General features: G+C 42.1%; 1 protein-coding gene across 2 annotated transcripts in view; it reads left to right on the top strand.

The window, feature by feature from the left end:
* The first annotated feature begins 1,603 nt into the window (after nt 1–1,603).
* The window catches only part of CNNM2 (cyclin and CBS domain divalent metal cation transport mediator 2), a 185,394-nt gene continuing 166,847 nt past the window's right edge, over nt 1,604–20,150 (top strand). The window contains exon 1 of one of the 2 annotated variants that reach the window (XM_060241750.1): nt 1,604–3,442. In XM_060241750.1, coding sequence (XP_060097733.1) covers nt 1,828–3,442 — 1,615 coding nt within the window. In that variant the 5' untranslated portion in view covers nt 1,604–1,827. The remainder of the gene's footprint in view (nt 3,443–20,150) is intronic. The other variant, XM_060241749.1, reaches the window with a different exon arrangement.

The raw sequence follows: 20,150 nt of genomic DNA, 5'->3' as shown, positions 1-20,150 counted from the left end.
CACCTGGAGTTCAATATCAGCTTTGTAAGTGATGTAGGGGTTGAACTTTTTGGGTGGTACATCTTGTGCTTCACTCCTGAAGCAGATTATGAGAAGGAGAGCAGGAAGGTTTGCATTAGTGCTTAATTCTCATGGCCCTTTCTTACATGTGCAGGGAAATGCTGATCACCATTTTGGTACAGGCAGCAATTTTTCTCCAGGCCAGTTTGGTAAGGGATCCTGGAGGGTTTTTTGCCATCTTCTGTGCATGGAGCAGGGGCTGCTGGGTATGTGTACGTCTGTGTGGATGTATTTGTGAAGTTCCTGCATTGTGCAGGGGTTGGACTAGATGACCCTGAAGGACTCTTCCAACGCTGTGATTCCTTTTTAATCTATAGGTGTAATCAGTTTCAAAATGATATCGAAGTTTAAACTAATTCTGTGCCCTAAATCAACTGTGGCTGTAAAGGCTTATCCACTTGTATTCTTGGAAAGCACTGTTTTCCCACTCATGATCACATTAGAAACCAGCCAAGCTTTTCATAGATTCCTGCTTGTGCTCAGACTGGAGATCTTTTGATTTTAAAAATGCTTCAGGGCATGTACAAATTGTTTTGTCCCTTGCAGTCTGCAGAGAATACCAGAATCTGTTTTCAAATAAACAGGGGGTATTTTCTATTATTTCACTCTTATTAGAGCGGATACAAAGCAGTAACCACAGTATGTGTGACTGCGTGTTCTGTTAGGTCTTTAATGCAAGTGTTCTGACAGAAATTTATACTTGGAATGTTTTATGTTCGCGTACATCTAAAACAGCATATTTGTACGCATCAGAGCCAATGAGCTTCTCCTTTCCTAGCTTGACGAAGTAGCCTCGGGGTCAGGAAACATTATGCCACCTTAAATTCGTAAGCTTTTTAAGGTGTCACAAGACTCCTGCTATTTGTAATGTGAAGGAGAGGGTGTAAAACGAGAATCTGACCACCACACACCCTCAACTCTCCCAGGTCATCGGTCAGTCTCTCAAGACGAACCCGGAACCGCACAGACCTCTTGCCTGCCATTGGTCGCTCCCTTCACCAATCTACGCCCTTCTTCCTTCCCATTGGCTCTCTCTTTAGTACGGCTTGCGCTCGGACAGACGCAGCAGTCACGCGCTCTTTAATTTGGGGGAACTTGGAAGATGTGTGTGTGTGTGAAAGGGATCATAGTCGCGCCGCTGATTCCCCTTTGCGACCAGGGCAGCGCGTGCGGGAAGGGGGCGAGGCTATAGCCAGCTGCTCGAATCCTGCCTTGAAGTGTTGAGTGCAGTGAGCTCGCCAGCCTGGTCGTTCGACTTTCCTTCCCACGCGGTGCCCTAAACGCGGCTGCTCTCTGATTGGCCAGCGAGCAAAGTGTACAGTTGACCTGGGGACTTTCCTTTGCTTTCTTCGCACCCCGCCAAACACCCTTCAATATCAACTTTGATTTGTAGCCCTGCCTGCTTAGCGTTCCCCGCTACTCTGGGTGTGCACTTCTTGCACTACGCGAGGAGGACAACCGGCCGGCAAGCTCCCCCCTCCCCTTTCTCTTGTGCGCTCTCTGATTGGGCAGAGGCTTTTTTCTATCTTCTCCCCCCTCTCCCGCTGCCCCGCTTGTATCCACCTGATTGGTTGGTGCGCGCGCGCGGGCTTGGTTTTCCCCCTCCCCATCCCCTCGGGGGTAGGGGTTGGAGCAGCTCCTGGCCGAGGCCCGGCAGTCGCTTGTCATCCCTTGAGGGGTTAGCAGCCCTCTGTGGCAGTTGTTGGTGGTCGTAATGATGAGGCTGCTCCGCTATGAGTGGCCTAACTGATACCCCCTGACAGGAATATGGCTGCGCCGGTGCCCGCGGCTGTTGCCTGGTTCATGGCCGGGCCGGCGGGAGGCGGCGAGCGAAAGACGAGGGTCCTCTTGCCGCTGCTGCTGCTTCTGCTGGGCAATCTTCTCAGCCGGTGCCTGGGAGAACAGCCCCCACGCGGCGCCGCCGCCGCCGCCGCCGCCTTGTTACCCGGCACGCCTGACTCTGAGGAGACGGTGATCATCGGACTGCGGTTGGAGGACACGGACGACGTGTCGTTTATGGAAGGAGGAGCGCTGCGTGTGAGCGAGAGGACCCGTGTCAAGCTGCGTGTCTATGGGCAAAATATCAATAACGAGACTTGGTCCCGCATCGCCTTTACTGAACACGAGAGGTGGCGGGACAGAGAAAGCAGGCGGCCGCCAGCGGAACAAGAAGACGGCCCAGCTCCCCTAGGCTCTCTCTCACCGGCTCCGCAGCGCTGCGGCATCCGCACCTCGGACATCATCATCCTGCCTCACATCGTACTCAACCGTCGCACTTCGGGCATCATTGAGATCGATATCAAGCCTTTGCGCAAAACAGAGAAGAGTAAATCCTACTACTTGTGCACCTCCGTGTCCTCCCCAGCCATCCTCGGGGGGGCAGGGAGCTCTGCTGGAGGCAGCAGCGGTGGAGGGAATATCATTGGCCCAGATGGGGGACCGTGGACTGAGACTACCTGGATCTACCATGACGGTGAGGATACCAAGATGATAGTTGGTGAAGAAAAGAAGTTCTTGCTGCCCTTTTGGTTGCAAGTGATCTTCATCTCTCTCTTGCTGTGTCTCTCAGGCATGTTTAGTGGCCTCAACCTAGGACTTATGGCCCTCGACCCCATGGAATTACGTATTGTGCAGAACTGTGGCACAGAAAAAGAAAAGAACTATGCTAAGCGCATTGAGCCTGTGCGCCGCCAGGGCAATTATTTGCTCTGTTCCTTGCTGTTAGGTAATGTGTTGGTCAACACCACCCTTACCATCCTGCTTGATGATATTGCTGGTTCTGGGTTGGTGGCTGTAGTGGTCTCCACCATTGGTATAGTCATTTTTGGTGAGATTGTCCCACAGGCTATCTGTTCCCGGCATGGCCTCGCTGTAGGCGCCAACACCATCTTCCTCACCAAATTCTTCATGATGATGACCTTCCCAGCCTCTTACCCTGTCAGTAAGCTGCTAGACTGTGTCTTAGGTCAGGAAATTGGCACTGTGTACAACCGTGAAAAACTACTTGAGATGTTGAGAGTCACTGACCCTTACAATGACCTGGTGAAGGAGGAGCTGAACATCATCCAAGGTGCTTTGGAATTACGCACAAAGACAGTGGAGGATGTAATGACTCCACTCCGGGACTGTTTTATGATTACTGCTGAAGCTGTGCTTGATTTCAACACTATGTCTGAGATTATGGAGAGTGGTTATACCCGCATCCCAGTCTTTGAAGGGGACCGCTCCAACATTGTGGACCTTCTTTTTGTCAAGGACTTGGCCTTTGTGGATCCTGATGACTGCACCCCACTCAAAACCATCACCCGTTTCTATAACCATCCACTGCATTTCGTCTTCAACGATACCAAACTTGATGCCATGCTTGAGGAATTCAAAAAAGGTGGGATGATGGTGGTTATGATGGGGCTGGGGAAGGAGAATGCAACCTGAGATTCAAGGGATGGAATTTTATTTTTAAAATGAAATCTGAGATGATACGTTGAATTCTGCATATAATACTAGATTCCATGTTTTGATGGTACAGTTGAAGTATGATGAAACATTCAAAGTCGTACCCACATATTAGCAAATTGGCATGTTTTCTTCCTGATAATCATAGATCTTGATCTATTGTGCTCTTCTGCATTTGTGTGCTTAGTTGAGTGCATTGAAAAGTCAGTTCACACGCTTCACAATAGCAAAACTGTGTTTCACTCATGTTCACTGCAATATGGTGCTGTGGCTAATCTCAACTTCCTGGTATATGTATTTTCTATCATACATGCTTACACAACCTATGTATGTGTACATGAGGAAAGTTTTCTTGAAAGAAGGAAATTTAGGACTGTCACCTTAGTGTTCAAAGGCTCATGTGTAATTCTGCAGCCAATGAGTAATGAAACTGGTATGTTTTGCAGTTTCTTCTTTTGTGAGAGGAGGAGAATGAGTGTAAATAGCACTTGGCAAATTTGCTTAAGTAGAATTTTTGGTAAACAGTTCATTTGATAGTTGCTGAAAGCTTTGGAATTTTTCTTTGCACACCAACATTCAACTTGATTTCTGTATTTAAAGTGAATCAGGAATATTGTGTCTTCTATAAGAAATACATTCTCAAGAATGTAGAATTGAACTTTGTGTTACAGAATTTCTTCACAGAATTACAGTGAAATTTGCATACATAATTACAGAATTGTGTTTTTTGCTTTATATACACATGTTGAAGAAGGTGATAGTGGTTCCCTAATGTATGTATATAAGGTGTTTGCAGTGCAGAAAATTTGCATGCACAACTCTTTTACAGCACAACATGAGTGTGGATTTTATATTTGTTGCTATACATAAATGTCTTCTGTATCACAGTTTTGATGTGGTGGGGTGAAATGGCCCTTTATATTATACGATTGGTGTTAACAGGGCCAGGTGAGTAATATATCATCATTGGCACATTGAAATGTTCCTTTTTTACAGACTTTGTATGCACTCCAAGGGGAGGTATAATTTCGCATTACTAGTATTCATTTTGTAAACACTGGCTTTGGTCATCATAGGCATGTTCCCTTATGGGGCAGCTTTAGTCTATACAGCCTGTTGGTTTCTGTGATGTGTACCTTTATAAACCACTACAGTCTCCTATATATAAAACTATAGAAGATCTCCTTTTAGTAATATCACCTGTGTGTTGGGTTCAGTCAGCAAGGGCATGAAGAGAGGCACCTTTAGAAGTTGCCTATCAATTATGGAACTTCTCATTGCAGACTTAAACAGTCTGAGTATCTTTAAGAAGGCAAACTTGTTTGTATTTGTTGTGGAGGCTCAGGGCTAAATTGAAAGAGGGTGGATACATTTAACTGAAATTGTTTTGATTTTGTTTGGCTTATTTATGCAACATCAGAATTGGGGAAGGCTGTAAAATCCAAACACGAGCTTAAATTTCTACAACTCATCAGTGGAAGATAGGCTAAATCTTCTTAACTAAGTAAACAGGGTAGTGGCAGAGTTAACATTTTCTCAAGGTAATACCTGAACCATAGTTGAACTTTTGCACTCAGGTTTCTGATTTCTAGGCAGTAAACTCTGCAGGTTAGATTTCAGAGCAGTGTCTGATTGATGCACTAAGCTTTAAATGATTCCATGTGCTACCTTTTCCATTTAACACTAACCCATCTTTAAGAAGTCTTGGGGCATATTTATTGAGAAATAAGTTGTTTCCATACTAGAGCCCATTTCATCAGTTGGTTTCTAGTCCATGGGAATGTATTTCACACAAAAAAGTAGTCTTTTGCAGAGCTACAGGACTTTTTATTTTATTTTTGCTGAAACAGGCTAAAACTATTATCCTTACATCTTTAAGAGTAGACTGTTCTTTGACTAAGCAAGAGATTTTGGGCTGTCAAAATATGGTCCCTTTATGAGCCTCTTAGTGGCTCTGTGGTGCAGAGTGGTAAGCTGCAATACTGCAGTCCAAGCTCTGCTCACGACCTGAGTTTGATCTTGGTGGAAGCTGGGTTCAGGTAGCCAGCTCCAGGTTGACTCAGCCTTCCATCCTTTTGAGGTTGGTAAAATGAATATCCAGCTTGCTGGTGGGGATAAAGTGTAGATGACTGGGGAATACAATGGTAAACTACCCCGTAAAAAGTCTGCAGTGAAAACATTGTGGTGCGACGTCACACCAGAGTCGGAAACGACTGGTTGCTTGCAGCTTTACCTTTCTGAGCCTCTTGCAGTCACTGTTGCATTATGGATAACATTTAACGAGCATATAGGGCAAAAAGGAGATTTTTAGGCCAGGTTGTCTGCTGGTTTCCTTAAATATTACTCTCAAGTAATAAGGGCTTGGGTTGATCAGAGGGTTTATTCAGAATCTTACACAGCTCTTTTTGGTTTTATTATTCCCTGGAAAGTGTTAATAGATTCCACTGTTAGAGATGAGAACTTTTTGGAAGTTTATAGTTTAAATTTGAATAATTTTGACAACAATTAATATGCTGAGTATCTAATAATGCATTATTGAAGAATTCAAGGTTGGATAGCCCAGGCTAGCCTGATCTCATCAGATTTTAGAAGTAAGCAGAGGTGGGCTCTAGCTAGAATTTGAGCAGGAGACCAAGCCAGGCAATAGCAAACCACCTCTGAAAGTCTCTTGCCTTGAAAACTCCATGGGGTTGCTATAAGTCAGCTGTGTCTTGAGGGCACTTTCCACCACCAGAAATTGCCTTGACCTGGATGGCCCAGACTAGCCTGATCTTATCAGATCTCAGAAGCTCAGCAGCATTCAACATGGTTATTATTTTGATAGGAAACCACTAAGGAAGCTCAGGGTCACTATTAGGGGTGTGCATTCACTTTATCCAAACCTGGAAAAACAGAAAAAATTACGGTATTTTGGGGGTTTTTAAAAGCCGAATACATATTAGAGAATCTGATTTGGCTACCACTATAACTGAGCTAGAATAAAAGTCAATATTATTTGGCTTTTATTTGGGCATGGCTTGGAGGAAGTGTTTAAAGAGACTGCAGTCTCTTTAAATATCTTTCCCCAGTCCATTGAAAGCAGTAGAGGATGGGGGCACCTTCTTTGGGAGCCTATAGATTTGGACCACCTGGTCCAATCTTCTTAAAACTTTTTTTTTAAGGAGAGGCACCAGCAGCTATGTTGTTTTAATGTTCTAGATTGGTTTATGTAAACATTTCCATGCTGCAAATTTTGAGTCTCTTTAAACTCTTTCTAGAAGTTTTTTACCCCAGTACTCCTTAAAACTTACTAATAATTCTACTGGAGAAGTTGGGAGAAGTCCATGGTGGAAAAATAATTTTTCCATTTTCCCCCTTGGCCCTTAAAATCTTTAGAAAGGTTGAACTGCACGTTCACTAAATATAAGGCTATCAATTATAATATTGATATCTCATTTTTAAAGCAGTACTCTTTCTGTCTACAGTGTGGTTAAAAAAACTAGAATAGGACAACTGGAATGAAAAAACAGAATCAGAGTTCTTTTAAAATGGGTACTGATAGTAATACGTGTCTATTACAGATATTTTCTTATCTGTAATAGACACGTATTTTCTTAAAGGCTTATCTATGAAGCGACTTGCACTGTTTTGTTTAGATCAATTCAACTAATTAAATTAAGTTTAAGCAGTATTTTAATATTCCATGTCCTTTATGAAAGAGGTGTTATTTCTTCTCTGAGTGAAGTGATTTAAGATTAAGCCTGATAACTACCGGTATATGAGGGGACGGGATGGGGTGAAGTAGCCATTCTTATTGGAACTGGCTGGAGTATGATAAAATAACATGCTAAAATATTTGCTTTCTCTGGCCTTTAGACCTGTTGGGCTAAACAGGATGCTGGGCTGGTTTTACTGAAAATGATGAGAATGGTAAAGGGTTTATCTATTTATTGTATGGTGATCTCATATTACTGTGAAAAAATTGTGTAAATTTTCAAGCCAAGTTCATTTTGCTACTAGTTAGAATAACTAGAATAACTCGGTTTATATACAAGAACAAGACAGTTTCACATTCAGTGCTTTAAGGATTAATAGTGTGACCCATTAAAACTATATTAAACACTGACTGGCATTGATAATTTCTGAGTATGTGTACCTGAATGGTTTTGTGTAGATGAATTACTGTCCCATAGTCTATCTTCTGTAGCTGAAAGTCATGGTATTAACCATCTCTTTGTCAGGTTCTGAAGTGACACGGTGAGAACTGGAGCTTATATGCAGTCTTAGTATAAGAATTAAATGGACTTCTGAAGCACATTGGTAGTAAAGTGGTTCTCAGATTTCACAGTATTTAAGACCTGCAAGGTATACAGTCTGGGGAAAGAGTAGATCCTGCAACAGGCAAAGCCAAAAATGTGTTTCTCTCCAAAGCAGAAAGCATAGTTGTATTTACAGTACACAGTGCATAGTCATGCAGCTGTGGAAGCTGCTGAGTAGGACAGAACATTTATGATCTTCTGGCTGCAGTATTTTCTCCTCTAACTTGCTAGTTAGTTTTTGAGAGAATTGAAACCTGCCCTTTTCTGTCCTGTTCTAATGCCAGTGTCACAGGCTGGCAGAGTCCTCTGTCTGGGGGCTGGCCAGGAGGGTGGACCAAGGGCTGGGGAGAGAGGGCTAAGGGTGTTGTCAACCCCCCTCCGCCTCTTTGCTGAGATGCATATGGAGTGTGCAAAAGAAAGGAGGAGACTAGAAGGTGTGCCCATCCCAGACTTACCTCCTCCCCAGGAGGCAGAGTGTGACAGAAGGAGTTGGAGTGTGACAGAAGGAGTTGGAGTGTGACAGAAGGAGTTTCACAGATGCTTAAACAAATAGCAGTGGACATCATATGTAAAGCTGTGGACAAGGACTTTTTGTATGTTGTGGGTTTGGGGTGCTCATAAAGTAAGTAAACTTAGAAGAGAGCCTGAGTTTAGAAGTTTGCAAGAGACAAAACTAGAAAATAAATTTCATTTCTTGGACACTAACATTAAACGCTGTGCCGAAGACTTTAATAATTTATTTATTTAATCCCGTTTATATGGTTTTTATGTCTTTTATATGTTTTATACTCATGCATATGCATGAGCATGTAAGCTGCCCTGAGCCCGCCTCGGCGGGGATGGCGGGATATAAATGGAATTAATTAATTAAACAAATAATAGCCAGCCATACTATCACATTCTAGTTTATGTTTTCCAAGTGCATTGCTGTATCTTTTCAAATCAGATAGTAGATGTTGCTGTTGACACTGGGATAAGCATGTTTTTTACCTGCTTTCTTTGCCATCTTTCTGCTGCATCTACACAGGGTTAAGTATGGTTTATACTTCATTTTTCCCTCAGAAACCAATGATGCAAATTCAGAAAATATTTATGCACTGTCATTTTAATGCCTCCATGTATCTAATGTTATTACCATTTGTACAGAGGTGCAGAAAACACTGAGTCCTCTACAAAGATGGTAGGGTCAGTTGGTTTATTCTTATTGTTGTTACTTTAATGGCTACAGTATTGTTAGGTTGTTAGCTTCTTGTACTGCAGTACACAATGCTGATAAAAGACAGATCCAGTCTAAGAACTGAGTTGAAGGACTTAGTTCTTTCTGGTGAAAAATTATGCGTGTTCATTTGCAAATGACTTTACTTGACTTGAAATCTACAGCAGGGAATGTGTACAAGGGTTGTTGTAGAAAGAAACTAGGTAGTAGTTTCTCCAGTTGACAAGCATGTTTTTAATGATTCTATTTGCCTGAACCTCAGCTAATACTGTTGGCATTGTTTCTTGTCGTTTTTCCTCCACTAGCTGTTCTCAGTGTGTATGATCCTAAATCCAAAGCCTTCTATTTCTAACTCGCTGCAAGAATTCAGCTTGAAATGCCTTGTATTGTGACACTAATATTGTAAAGCTGGCACACTTAGCACAGACTGTTCATTGTACAAGTTTTCCCAGTGCCCTCTACAGCCTTGTTTTGCATGAGTTTCTGAGAGTTCTTCCTTATCTGCTGCAATAATAGACCTGGAGACTTTGAGTTTTGCTTTTTGTTCTTGTGTTATCTTTTTCTTTGCTACTCTATTACACTAAAAGATTGCTGAGTCTGAATTAGTAATCTGTTTCAGAAAAAGGCACCTGCATTATGTTTCTTGAGTACTGCAGCATTCACTTGAGTGCATTGAAATGTCCTTTTCTTTGAAATCTGTTTAGAGATGGGCAATTGATGCATCATGCTGATATATTTAAAATTCTACACAGTTTTAAAGTTATATGATGATGCAGTATGTTAAACACAGATTGTAATTTATATTGCCTAGTCTGCATGCTTGCCAGTGTGTTGACCTATTAGGAAATAGACTTTGGTTGTCTATAAAATGTCTGTTATTACTGGGTATACTTTTTTGGCCATGTTAGGGAATTAGATCCCCCCCCCCCACTGTTCAGGTAAATTGTTTCTCTGATCTAAGAGCACAGCTAAGAGCACTCTGATATGCACAGAGGAATAATAGTTCACTTTTGGGTTATAAAATTAATACATCTAAAATAGATTTAATTGGTTTGAATTTAGCTGAGAAGGATATCAGCTGCGTTGGAGCTGAATTGATCTCAGATTGCTGTGAGATAGCTGAGTATTTGGCTTAGCTCAAATACAAAAGACCTACTGAATTATAATTATCAGAAAGTATGGGATCAGATAAAGTTGGATTGGCCTTGATGGATCTTGTTAAACCTTACTTGATTTGGTAGGATTGCTGTTGTAAAGATGTTTATTGTTCCAAAGCTTTTTTGTGAAAATATTCTTCTTGTTTTATCTAAAACATTAAGAGAAGTTTCTCATTTGTAATTCATATTCATTTCTAAATAAATTGAGTCTTGCAACTACCAAGAACAGTATTTCTTAAACTGGGGTCTAGAGACTCCCGGAGTTCACAAAGGCACGCTGGTCTTTTCTAAGGATAGAGGGCAAGCCCTTCCCCAACCCATGTGGCTAACATAAATATGGAATCCTCTCAGTTTTCTAGGAATGTTGGCAGGACTCTTGGCTTTCCCCTCTTTTGAGAAGCAGGAACTCATAAAGCTGCCACCCCCTTCAGTCACCTATCTTCTCTTTAATAAGGCGCACTAGCCAGAAGGCAGGGTAATTAGTTGCTGGAATCCAGTAGGTCAGCCCTAGGAACTTCACTAGTTTGTGTGGCACTAAGGAGGCACAATCGACAGCTGTTTCTGGCATAAAATTAAACTGGATTTTATTCTGTTTTCCAGTCTAAAAGATTTTACTATGGAATTGAAAAAGTCACTCTGTATCCATAAACAATAATAATCAATGGTGGTTTTCAATAAATACCCAAAGTTTAATTTTCTGTGAGCAGCTTTGAAAGTTTTCCCGAGTTTTTTTACTCCTGTTCAGCTGGCTTTTTGCTAGAAGCTATTAACCAGTAAGGAAGTTTCTTGCCTTCTCTGGATGCATAGTGACTTCTAGTCAGAATATGAGAATGGTTACAATTTGGATCCAGGCTGACCGAGTTGTGGACCTAGAATCATCTGTACTCTCTGACCTAAACCTAAAAGGGCAACTAAACCTAAAAGGGCAACTAGAACGATTAAAGGGTTGGAACACTTTCCATATGAAGAAAGGTTAAAACGTTTGGGGTTCTTAACTTGGAGAAACATTGACTGTGGGGTGACATGATAGAGGTTTACAAGATTATGCATGGGTTAGAGAAGGTAGAGGAAGAATTACTTTTCTCCCTTTCTCACAATACAAGAACTCGTGGACACTCAATGAAATTGCTGAGCAGTTGGGTTAGAACGGATAAAAGGAAGTACTTCTTCACCCAAAGGGTGATTAACATGTGGAATTCACTGCCACAGGAGGTGGTGGTGGCTACAGGCATAGCCAGCTTCAAGAGGGGATTGGATAAACATATGGAGCAGAGATCCATCAGTGGCTATTAGTCACAGTGTATTGTTGGAACTCTGTCCGGGGCAAGTGATGCTCTGTATTCTTGGTGCTTGGGAGGGTCAACAGCGTGAGGACTTCTAGTGTACTGGCCCCACTGATGGACCTCCTGATGGCTCCTGATTTTTTTGGCCACTGTGTGACACAGAGTGTTGGACTGGATGTGCCATTGGCCTGATCCAACATGGCTTCTCTTATGTTTTTAAACGTGTAGGTCATATACAGACTTTTAACTTCATCTTGCTTTTAAAAGGTAGCTGATCTGGTTCACACAATATGTGGCAGACAATAGAAGACGGAGGTTTCCATGGGATATATGCAGCATGCTGCGCACTTTAAAGGAAGCTGTTGCAGATGTAAGTGCCTGAGAGTGAGGAAGGGGTTTGGGGAGTCTGCAAAAAGTTTAAATAAAAACAGGATCCCGCAAGTTGCTAAAATTTCACAACTGTTGATTAGAGCCATTAACAAAAGCCTCAGGTCATGCTGCCCACATGCCCTTTTCATTATAGACTCTAATGTGTAGTTAGAGATAAAGAAGATAATTGTGAAATTAATTGGTTTATTTCGGTAGGCATGCAAGAGTTGAAGATCATTGCTACATTTTGGTTGAATGCCCCAAATGTTTAAGAAGAAAGGGCTGGTAATTCTTCATGGTGTTGGATGCAAATATGCACACTGTTATAATTATAAATAATAAGACAGTGCCTACTTCATTACAGTCCCATTACTTGAGCTTAGAAGCCAGATATTTTCCAATTTATTCTTATTCTTTCATAGAAAAGGAAGATTTAGTGTGTCAGTGGGCAACTTTCATTGTTATGAAACTGTAGTTGCTTTGTTTTGTAATAAACTTGGATTTCATTTTAAATAGGTTATTTTAAAGACATTTTAAAAAATCTTGTTTATTTAAGTCACTGGGTTGGATGCAGATACTGCAATGAAGATGTGAATTTTTACTTACCCCACCCCACTCCAGAAGCCCCTTCTGACCCCAGGAAACTTGACTAATGCTTTGCTGATGGGAGGGGGAGGGGATGATTTTATCCCTTTTAGTCTCTCACTTCCCATGGCTGTTGATTCACATGGGTTTCCACAATTGTGGAAATTAACTATCCACAGGTTGGAATGGACTGCTGAGGGAAAGGGGAAAAGATTCGCAATCCTTGTGTTAATGGGTAATTTTTAATTTTTAATAATTTTTAATAATCTCCACATAATATTATGATACTGTTTACATAGCTGTAGAAATGTATGAATACATCTGTATTTAACCTAGGCTAGACTTCAGAAAAATTATTTTTCATCCTAATCTATTTCACAAGGTCATCCTGAGGATGATATGAGAAGGACATATTTGTACTGTATTCTTGAACTAGGGCAGGGAAAATGTTTTGATTCTTGTTATGTTATGAGAGAGTTTATTGACCAAAATTAGATTCAGGTGGGTAGCTGTGTTGGTTTGAAGGAATAGAACAATGTTTGAGTCCAGTGGCACCTTTAAAACCAACAGAGTTAAATTCAAGGTATAAGCCTGCGCATGAAAGCTTATACCCAGAATTAAACTTTGCTTGTCTTAAAGCTGTCACTGGACTCAAACTTTGCTCTATGGACCAAAGTTGAGTTTCATGGCAAAGTGAGAATATGAATCTAAATGTTTGTATTGTAACCCAGGGATACCCAGCCTTTTTGACCTTGTGGACACCTTGGAATTCCAAAACAGGGTGGTGAGTGCAACTGTAAAATGGCTGCCACAGAGAGTGGAGCCAACCACACAGAAAGTCCAAGTACAGGAGCAAAGAGGGGTAATGTTTAAGAAAGACAGTGAGAGAGAGAAATTCTGTTTCTGAAGAAGTGTACATACACATGAAAGCTCATACCTTGAATAAAACTTTGTTGGCCTGAAAGGTGCCACTGGACTCAATCTTTGTTCTTCTGGGGAAAAGGAGTGAAAGAAAATAAAACAAACAGCTGCCACTTAAACAATGTGATTTTAATGTATTGGATTGCCAGTGGCCAATCAGAAATCTGCAGGGTATGAGCCCCACCCACTTCCCCAAAACATATGGTAGGTGCCAGAAAAGGTGACAGTGGCATGTTAAGGACTCCTATCCTAACCCAATACTCTGCTTCAAGACGTTGATTTTTTTTCCTCTCCTGTTCTATATGTTGTACTATGCACTGGCTTGGTGCTGAATTAACCATCTCCTGTTCCAGGAGTTTTCCTGTGGTTGTGAAGCAGTCATACAGTTGATGTAAACATTCTTTTTTTCTGCTTTCCCTTCCTGGCTCCTACACTTGATTACAATTAACCAAATTATTTTGGCTTCAGGCCATGCCTGCATTCTTTGCTGCCAGGATGAAGGAACAGGTGATAAAGCCTGGAGGCAGTTTTTTAACACTCTCTGTAGGTGCTGATTGTAATGCAAATGAAGAGTACAAATATCTTTCTGCAGATATTTGTATGGGCATATGTTACATTGACTGTTCAGTGTTTTCAGTTGAAGAGATGATAGGAAATGTTGCCAGTGGGTACTGTATGGTAATCATGGTGGTAGTAGGTGAGGTAGATGGCTGCCCTGGGCGCCACCTCACCACAGGGCACCTTCAGGCACCCTCTCCACTGGTCTGCCACTCTGAGAGCGGTGGGACTCTGGGCCAGTGTGTGCAGCCTCGGGGCGAGGCACAAAAGCTCTGCAGCCCCTTTTGCCTGCCCAGCAGCCAGGCGGACGAAAGGGGCTGCACGGCCTTGCTCCTGGCTGCCTCTCCTGCAAGGGGAGACAGCCTCAGAGCAAGGCACAGCAGCCCTGTGGCCCCTTTTGCCCACCCACTTGCGGCCTCGCTCCTAGCTGCCGCCTCTTTATTTATTTCCTGCCCAATCCCAGGTTTATTTCCTGCCTAATCCCAGGAATGGGCTCAGGACGGCTCACAGATAAATAATAACAACATAACAATAAGAACCAAATTTTAAAACAAGCAGACTAGTCAAACAAGATGGCAGCAAACAAAACAATACCAGAGCAGTCCATAATGCCTCCTGCAGGAGTTAGTCAAAGAATGTGTTTTTGTGGTCAGGGGAGGCCAAGGTGGATTGAATGCCCACGGCCTCAGCCAGAGGCCTAGCGAAACAGCTCAATTTTACAGGCCCTGCAGAACTGTAACAATTCCCTCGGGGCCCTGATCTTATATGAGAGCATGTTCCACCATGCCAGGGCTAGGGCAGAGAAAGGCCTGACCCTGGTTGTGGCTAAGCGGATGTCTTTTGGGCCAGGGACTACCAGTAGATGTTGATCAGCAGAGCAGAAGGATCTCCGGGGCATATACGGGGAGAGACAGTCCCATAGGTATGCTGGTCCCAGGCCACATAAGACTTTAAAGGTCAGTACCATAACCTTGAACGAGATCCAATATTCAATTGGCGGCCAGTGCAGTTGGCATAGACCTGGCTGAATGCACGCTCACACAGATGTTGCCACCAGCAAGTACACCACCACGTTCTGCACTAGCTGCAGTTTCTGGGTCAGATTCAAGGTTCCCCTAATGTCAGATTAAATCTTTTGCTTTCACAGCTTGCTAAATCAAATGTTGTTTACAATTTTATCTGTATCCTCTTCCCCTTTGACAGAGGATCAGTTGGAATTTGGCTCCTGGTGATAATTACAGGATATTTTCCTTCTGCATCTTGATTCTTGATTGGACATAGTTTCTGCCACTTTGAGTTTGATAGTAGTGCACACATTTAAATACTTATATGAAGGCTCAACAAATCACAGGTCATCATGGCACCTAGAAATTTTATGGTGGTGCCTAGTATTTTTAGCAGAGATTTTAATATAGTGTAACTAAGCAGTTCTCCATGGAAGTATAAAGGGCTGGATCCAGTCAATTTGCCCCAAGTGAAAAAGAGAGAAAGGGTTCCCTTTGACCAACAAAAAGGCGGTATTTGGAGGTATGGGAGATACATAGTGAAAAACTATGTGGGATGAGGGCTGTAATAAGGTTAGGCAGGGCTTTTTTAACAGCAATGAGCAGGAACGCAGTTCTGGCTGGCTTGGCATCAGGGTGTGTGGCTTAATATGCAAATAAGTCCCTGCTGGGCTTTTTCTAAAAAAAAGCCATGTGTGAAACAATGGTGACATCAGGGTGTGTGGCCTAATATGCAAATGAGTTCCTGCTAGGCTTTTTCTATAGAAATTGAGATTAGAAATTGCCAGGATTGAGTAAGAAAGTGGGATGGGTGCAATCCAAAGCCTATATATCATGTTGCATTGAAATGTTTTGTATGACAAAAGATAAACATGCATGGATTTCTTGTCATTTCTTATTTATATGTAAATTTAATTTTGCACTATTTGTTGGGTGGTGGATTAATTCATTTTTAACCGTCTGCTTTCTTTACTGGCTCCAATATTAAATGAAGTTTTCTTAAAGCAATAATTTAATTATGAGAAATTAGGGAGGTATTAGGTTAGAGCAGGAGTGTCAAACATGTGGCTCAGGGGCCGAATTAGGCCCCCCGGAGGGCTCTGTCAGGCCTCTGACCAACTGGCTGTCATCTGCTTTCTTCTTGTCTCTTGCTTCTTTCTGCATAACAGCTTGCTTTACAAGGCTTTCTCAATCACATAGGATCTACAGAGCAAAACCTCTATTTTCTCCATTGGCCGAGGCTCCTTCCTTGGGGAGGAAGGGGAGGATGCAGAGCTTGCTTTGCTAGGCTCTCTCAATTGCACAGCAGAGCTACTGAGCCCAGGCTCTCTTCCTTCTATTGTCTGATGCTCCTCCCCTTCCTGGTCCCCTGGGGAAGGCAGGAAAGAGCCAGAGCTTCCTTTGCCCAGTTCCCTGGATCCCATGGGAGAACTACAAAGAAAGCACTTTTAAGACCAATGAGTGTTAATGTTTTAAGTATGTTTTATTCTAAGTTGGTTTTTTTAAAATTGTGTTTGTCTGTGCCCTTTGTAAAGTTTATATCTCTGCTACCTAATCTTAAATAGGTACACACATGGCCCGACTCAACATGGCCCGGCCTGACAAGGTCTCATTTATGTCAGATCTGGCCCTCATAACAAATGAGTTCGACACCCCTGGGTTAGAGGGTTACTTTTGATGATGACCGCCAGGATTGTCTTTATTATATATTTATTATTTTTTTTGTCATAGCTTTTATAACATTCTGAAAAAACGTGAAGAGGTTAGAATTAGGTTTTGTGGTAACAATAGTTAAAACATTTGCTCATGGAAATTTGAAACACTGAATGCTGAAAAATGAGCCTGGCTGTTAAGTTTCGAGCTGGCTCTTTAGCCAAAGAAATTTGGTCAAGGCTTGCATTCTGCATTAAATGAAATTGTGTTTCTGCTCCAGCACTAACATGGAAGCTGCTATTAACTTTTTAAAAAAATCAGAGAAACTTAAGTAAGGAATATAGTGTGGCTAGGTTTATCAGATCACAACTTTAAGAATTTTAGTGCCTCCTTATCTCAAGAAGTCAAATGAAGCAGTCTGATACCTGGTAGTGGGCCTGGGGCTGGTAGTTAGAAAGCAGTCTAGAAATGAAATGGGGATACAGTAGTTTCTTAAATCATTAATAGACTAATTTTGGATGAAAGTATGATTGGTACTTAATAGTATTTCAGCAGCCAGTTTATGGACTTTGATCAAAAATTCAAGAGTTTCGTGTAATTTAAGCTTATAGCGAGATCATGTAACATTTGCTCCATTAATACATAGGCTAATGGAAAAGTGAGAGGACTGTGATAGGTATTTCCAAACCAGTGTTGCAGTTCCTAGTTCACATCTTGCTGATTAAACTTTTTCATTTTGAGTCTTTCCCAGTTCTTCTAATTGAGCCCATAAACCTAGCCTTGACACAGGTCTGAAGTGCTATGAACCATGCCATGGCTGGTGAGAGTGACCTGGCACTCTCACAATGATTTGGCAAGGTCCCAAACTGCTGCCAGCCAGCTAAAAACAGTAGCGTAAATACTAAACACTAATGACCTGCAGCTACCAGCACATGGCTAATAGCCTCTGATCAGCTGGCCATTGCAGTCTGGCTACAGCCAAGGTCACCTGATCAGGTGCAAATGGTATGTGTTTTATTATTTTGCTGCATCTAAGAGTGGGGTTGTTACTTGAATTGGTATTATTCCTTTAACTTTAAGAGAGAGCCTCACCTATGTACTAAAATATGCAGTTCAGTATATTGCAATATGACTGCAGTAGTAAATGTCTTGTTCTGTACTGAAATATTAGGATCCTGGACAAAGAAATCACTTTATTTTGAGAACAGTCTGTGCCACCAAATTTACAGATGGGAAAAAATTCCTGAAAGCTCTCATGGCTACTTCCCTTTTCCTGCTTCCTTCACTCCTAGGCTTGCCAGTCTGCAGATGGGGCCTAGAAATCTCCTGAAATCATGTCACCCAGCTACAGATATCAATTCCCCCTTGTTATTGCCAGCTCCACATTGGGAAATTCCAGGAGATTTGAGGGTGGAGCCTTGGGAGAGTGAGTTTTGGGGAGGGAAGCAACCTCAGCAGCCATTTTCTCTAGGGGAACTGATTTCTGTAATGTTGAAATCAGTTGTAACAGCAGATCTCCTGGCCCCTGGAGGGTGGCAATCCTTTCTGTCAGTAATATCAGGTAGAGTTGCCAATCCTCAGTTGGGGGTCAGAGGATCCCGTGGTTTGGAGGCCCTCACTCCCACTTCAGAGTTATCAGAAAGCAGAGGCTGGTGGTTTTGAATGTCCGCTGGGCACTCCATTATTACCCTATGGAGACTGGTCTCCATAGGTCAGGGGTGGCCAAACTTCTTTAACATAAAATCCACACAGAATAAATATCAGATTTTGAGAGCCACAAGGCATGAACATCAGATTTTGAGAGCTGCAAGGAAGATGGGGGGAAGGAGAGATGGAAAGAAAGCAACTTTAATTTTAAATGCATTCTCCATTCCATCGGCTGGCTTGGTTTGGCAAGATGATTTAAAGAGTCAAATGTCTTCTCCAAGCTGGCTGATGGGGGCTTCAAGAGCCACACAATATGTGTGAAAGAGACACATGTGGCTCCTGAGCCACAGTTTGGCCATCTTAGCCGTAGGTTATAATGGAGAATTGATACATGGGTATCTGGGGCTTGGGAGGGCTGTTTTTTGAGAGGCACCAAATTTTCAGCATAGCATCTGGTGCCTCTCCTCATAATACCCCCCAAGTTTTACAAAGATTGGAGTAAGGGGTCCAATTCTATGAGCCCCAAAAGAAGGTGCCCCCATCTTCCATTATTTCCAATGAAGGGAAAGCATTTAAAAGGAGTGCAGTCCCTTTATATGTGATGGCCAGAACTCCCATCAGAGTTCATTCATGCTTGTCACAACCTTGCTCCTGGCCCCACCCCCAGAGTCCCCAGATATTTCCTGAGTCGGACCTAGCAAACCTATCAGGCCATTGCCTTCAATAAACAAAACATCCAACAAAGATCACAGTTTAGCAGCTAAGCACCTCAAGTAGAACATGCAGAACTCTGAAATAATCAAAATGGCTCCTGAGGTCACAAATACACTGTACCCAAGTGCAACTTTAAAATCAAATGCTGATGCAGAGAAGGCATGAAAGTTAAAGAACAAAAATATTTTCCCTTGGGCCTTCCTTTCTATGTTGTGCACGACTGTATGTTGATACTTGAATATAGCCTTACACATTAATATATAGTACGTTTCTGAGAGAGCAGAACACCCAAAGGGTGTGGTCATGTGCATGCTCTTTGGCACAGATTTATAGAGTTGTTCTTGCAGTTGTCATAAAATGAACTGTGCTAAGGATATGCATGTATGAAGGTGATTAAAGATGGAGGGGCGCAGTATGTGTCCTATTTTTAAAAAACTAATTTACTGATCAAAGAAAGAGTTTTCAGTATTCAAACCATTAACCCAAACAATCCTTCCATGCAAACATGTTGATTTGGAAGCTTTATCTTTATTAACCTCTATATCTTGAAAGTAGTGTTGAAAAACCAGAAGTTTCAAAAGTGAGCAACATATATGAAACACTTAAAAATTTAAGTTTGCGATACAGTGGAGTTAAAGGATAGCATGATGGCTGACTTTATGTTGGAGGGAAATCTCTCCCCAAAGGAACTGAGATTTTTTTTCCAATAAAAAGAATGGTAAGAAGCAAATGTGTTGTTATTTGTAAGCATCCAGGGCAGGGCAGGATACTATTTATAAACAAATCAGGTGCTGCAGTTAGTGGGGCTGTAGTGATTCCCCCCTCCTTTCCTCAGGAGGGTCACAATTTATCTGCTGGAAGAACTGGCACTGGCAGCACTAGTGGGGCGGGCAGTATAAGAAAAGGCCACAGGCACGGTTTGTGCCTAATTTTACCTGGATCCATGCAGCTGCCTGCCAGGTTCAAGGTGAGCCCCTGAGCTGCTGGCAATGCCACTGGCTCAACTTCCTACCTGTATATCAAAGACCATGAACAGTCTTTTTCTCCCCCTGCTATGTTGTTACACCAGTATCTTCTCAGTATACATAGTATTGCCTTCCTCTGTTATAACATGCAGTTTGCCATTATTGTGGTCCTTTTAGAAAGGCTGAATTTATAGTACAATGATCCTACAACTCTTTGTAGTACAAGAAGTGTATTAAAATGAATTTATCTATATTTAATTCTATTCA

Source organism: Heteronotia binoei, chromosome 6 (genome assembly GCF_032191835.1).
Source record: "Heteronotia binoei isolate CCM8104 ecotype False Entrance Well chromosome 6, APGP_CSIRO_Hbin_v1, whole genome shotgun sequence".
NCBI lineage: Eukaryota > Metazoa > Chordata > Lepidosauria > Squamata > Gekkonidae > Heteronotia > Heteronotia binoei.
Note: the sequence above shows the minus strand (reverse complement) of the source record. Positions and strands in the feature narration are given on the sequence as shown.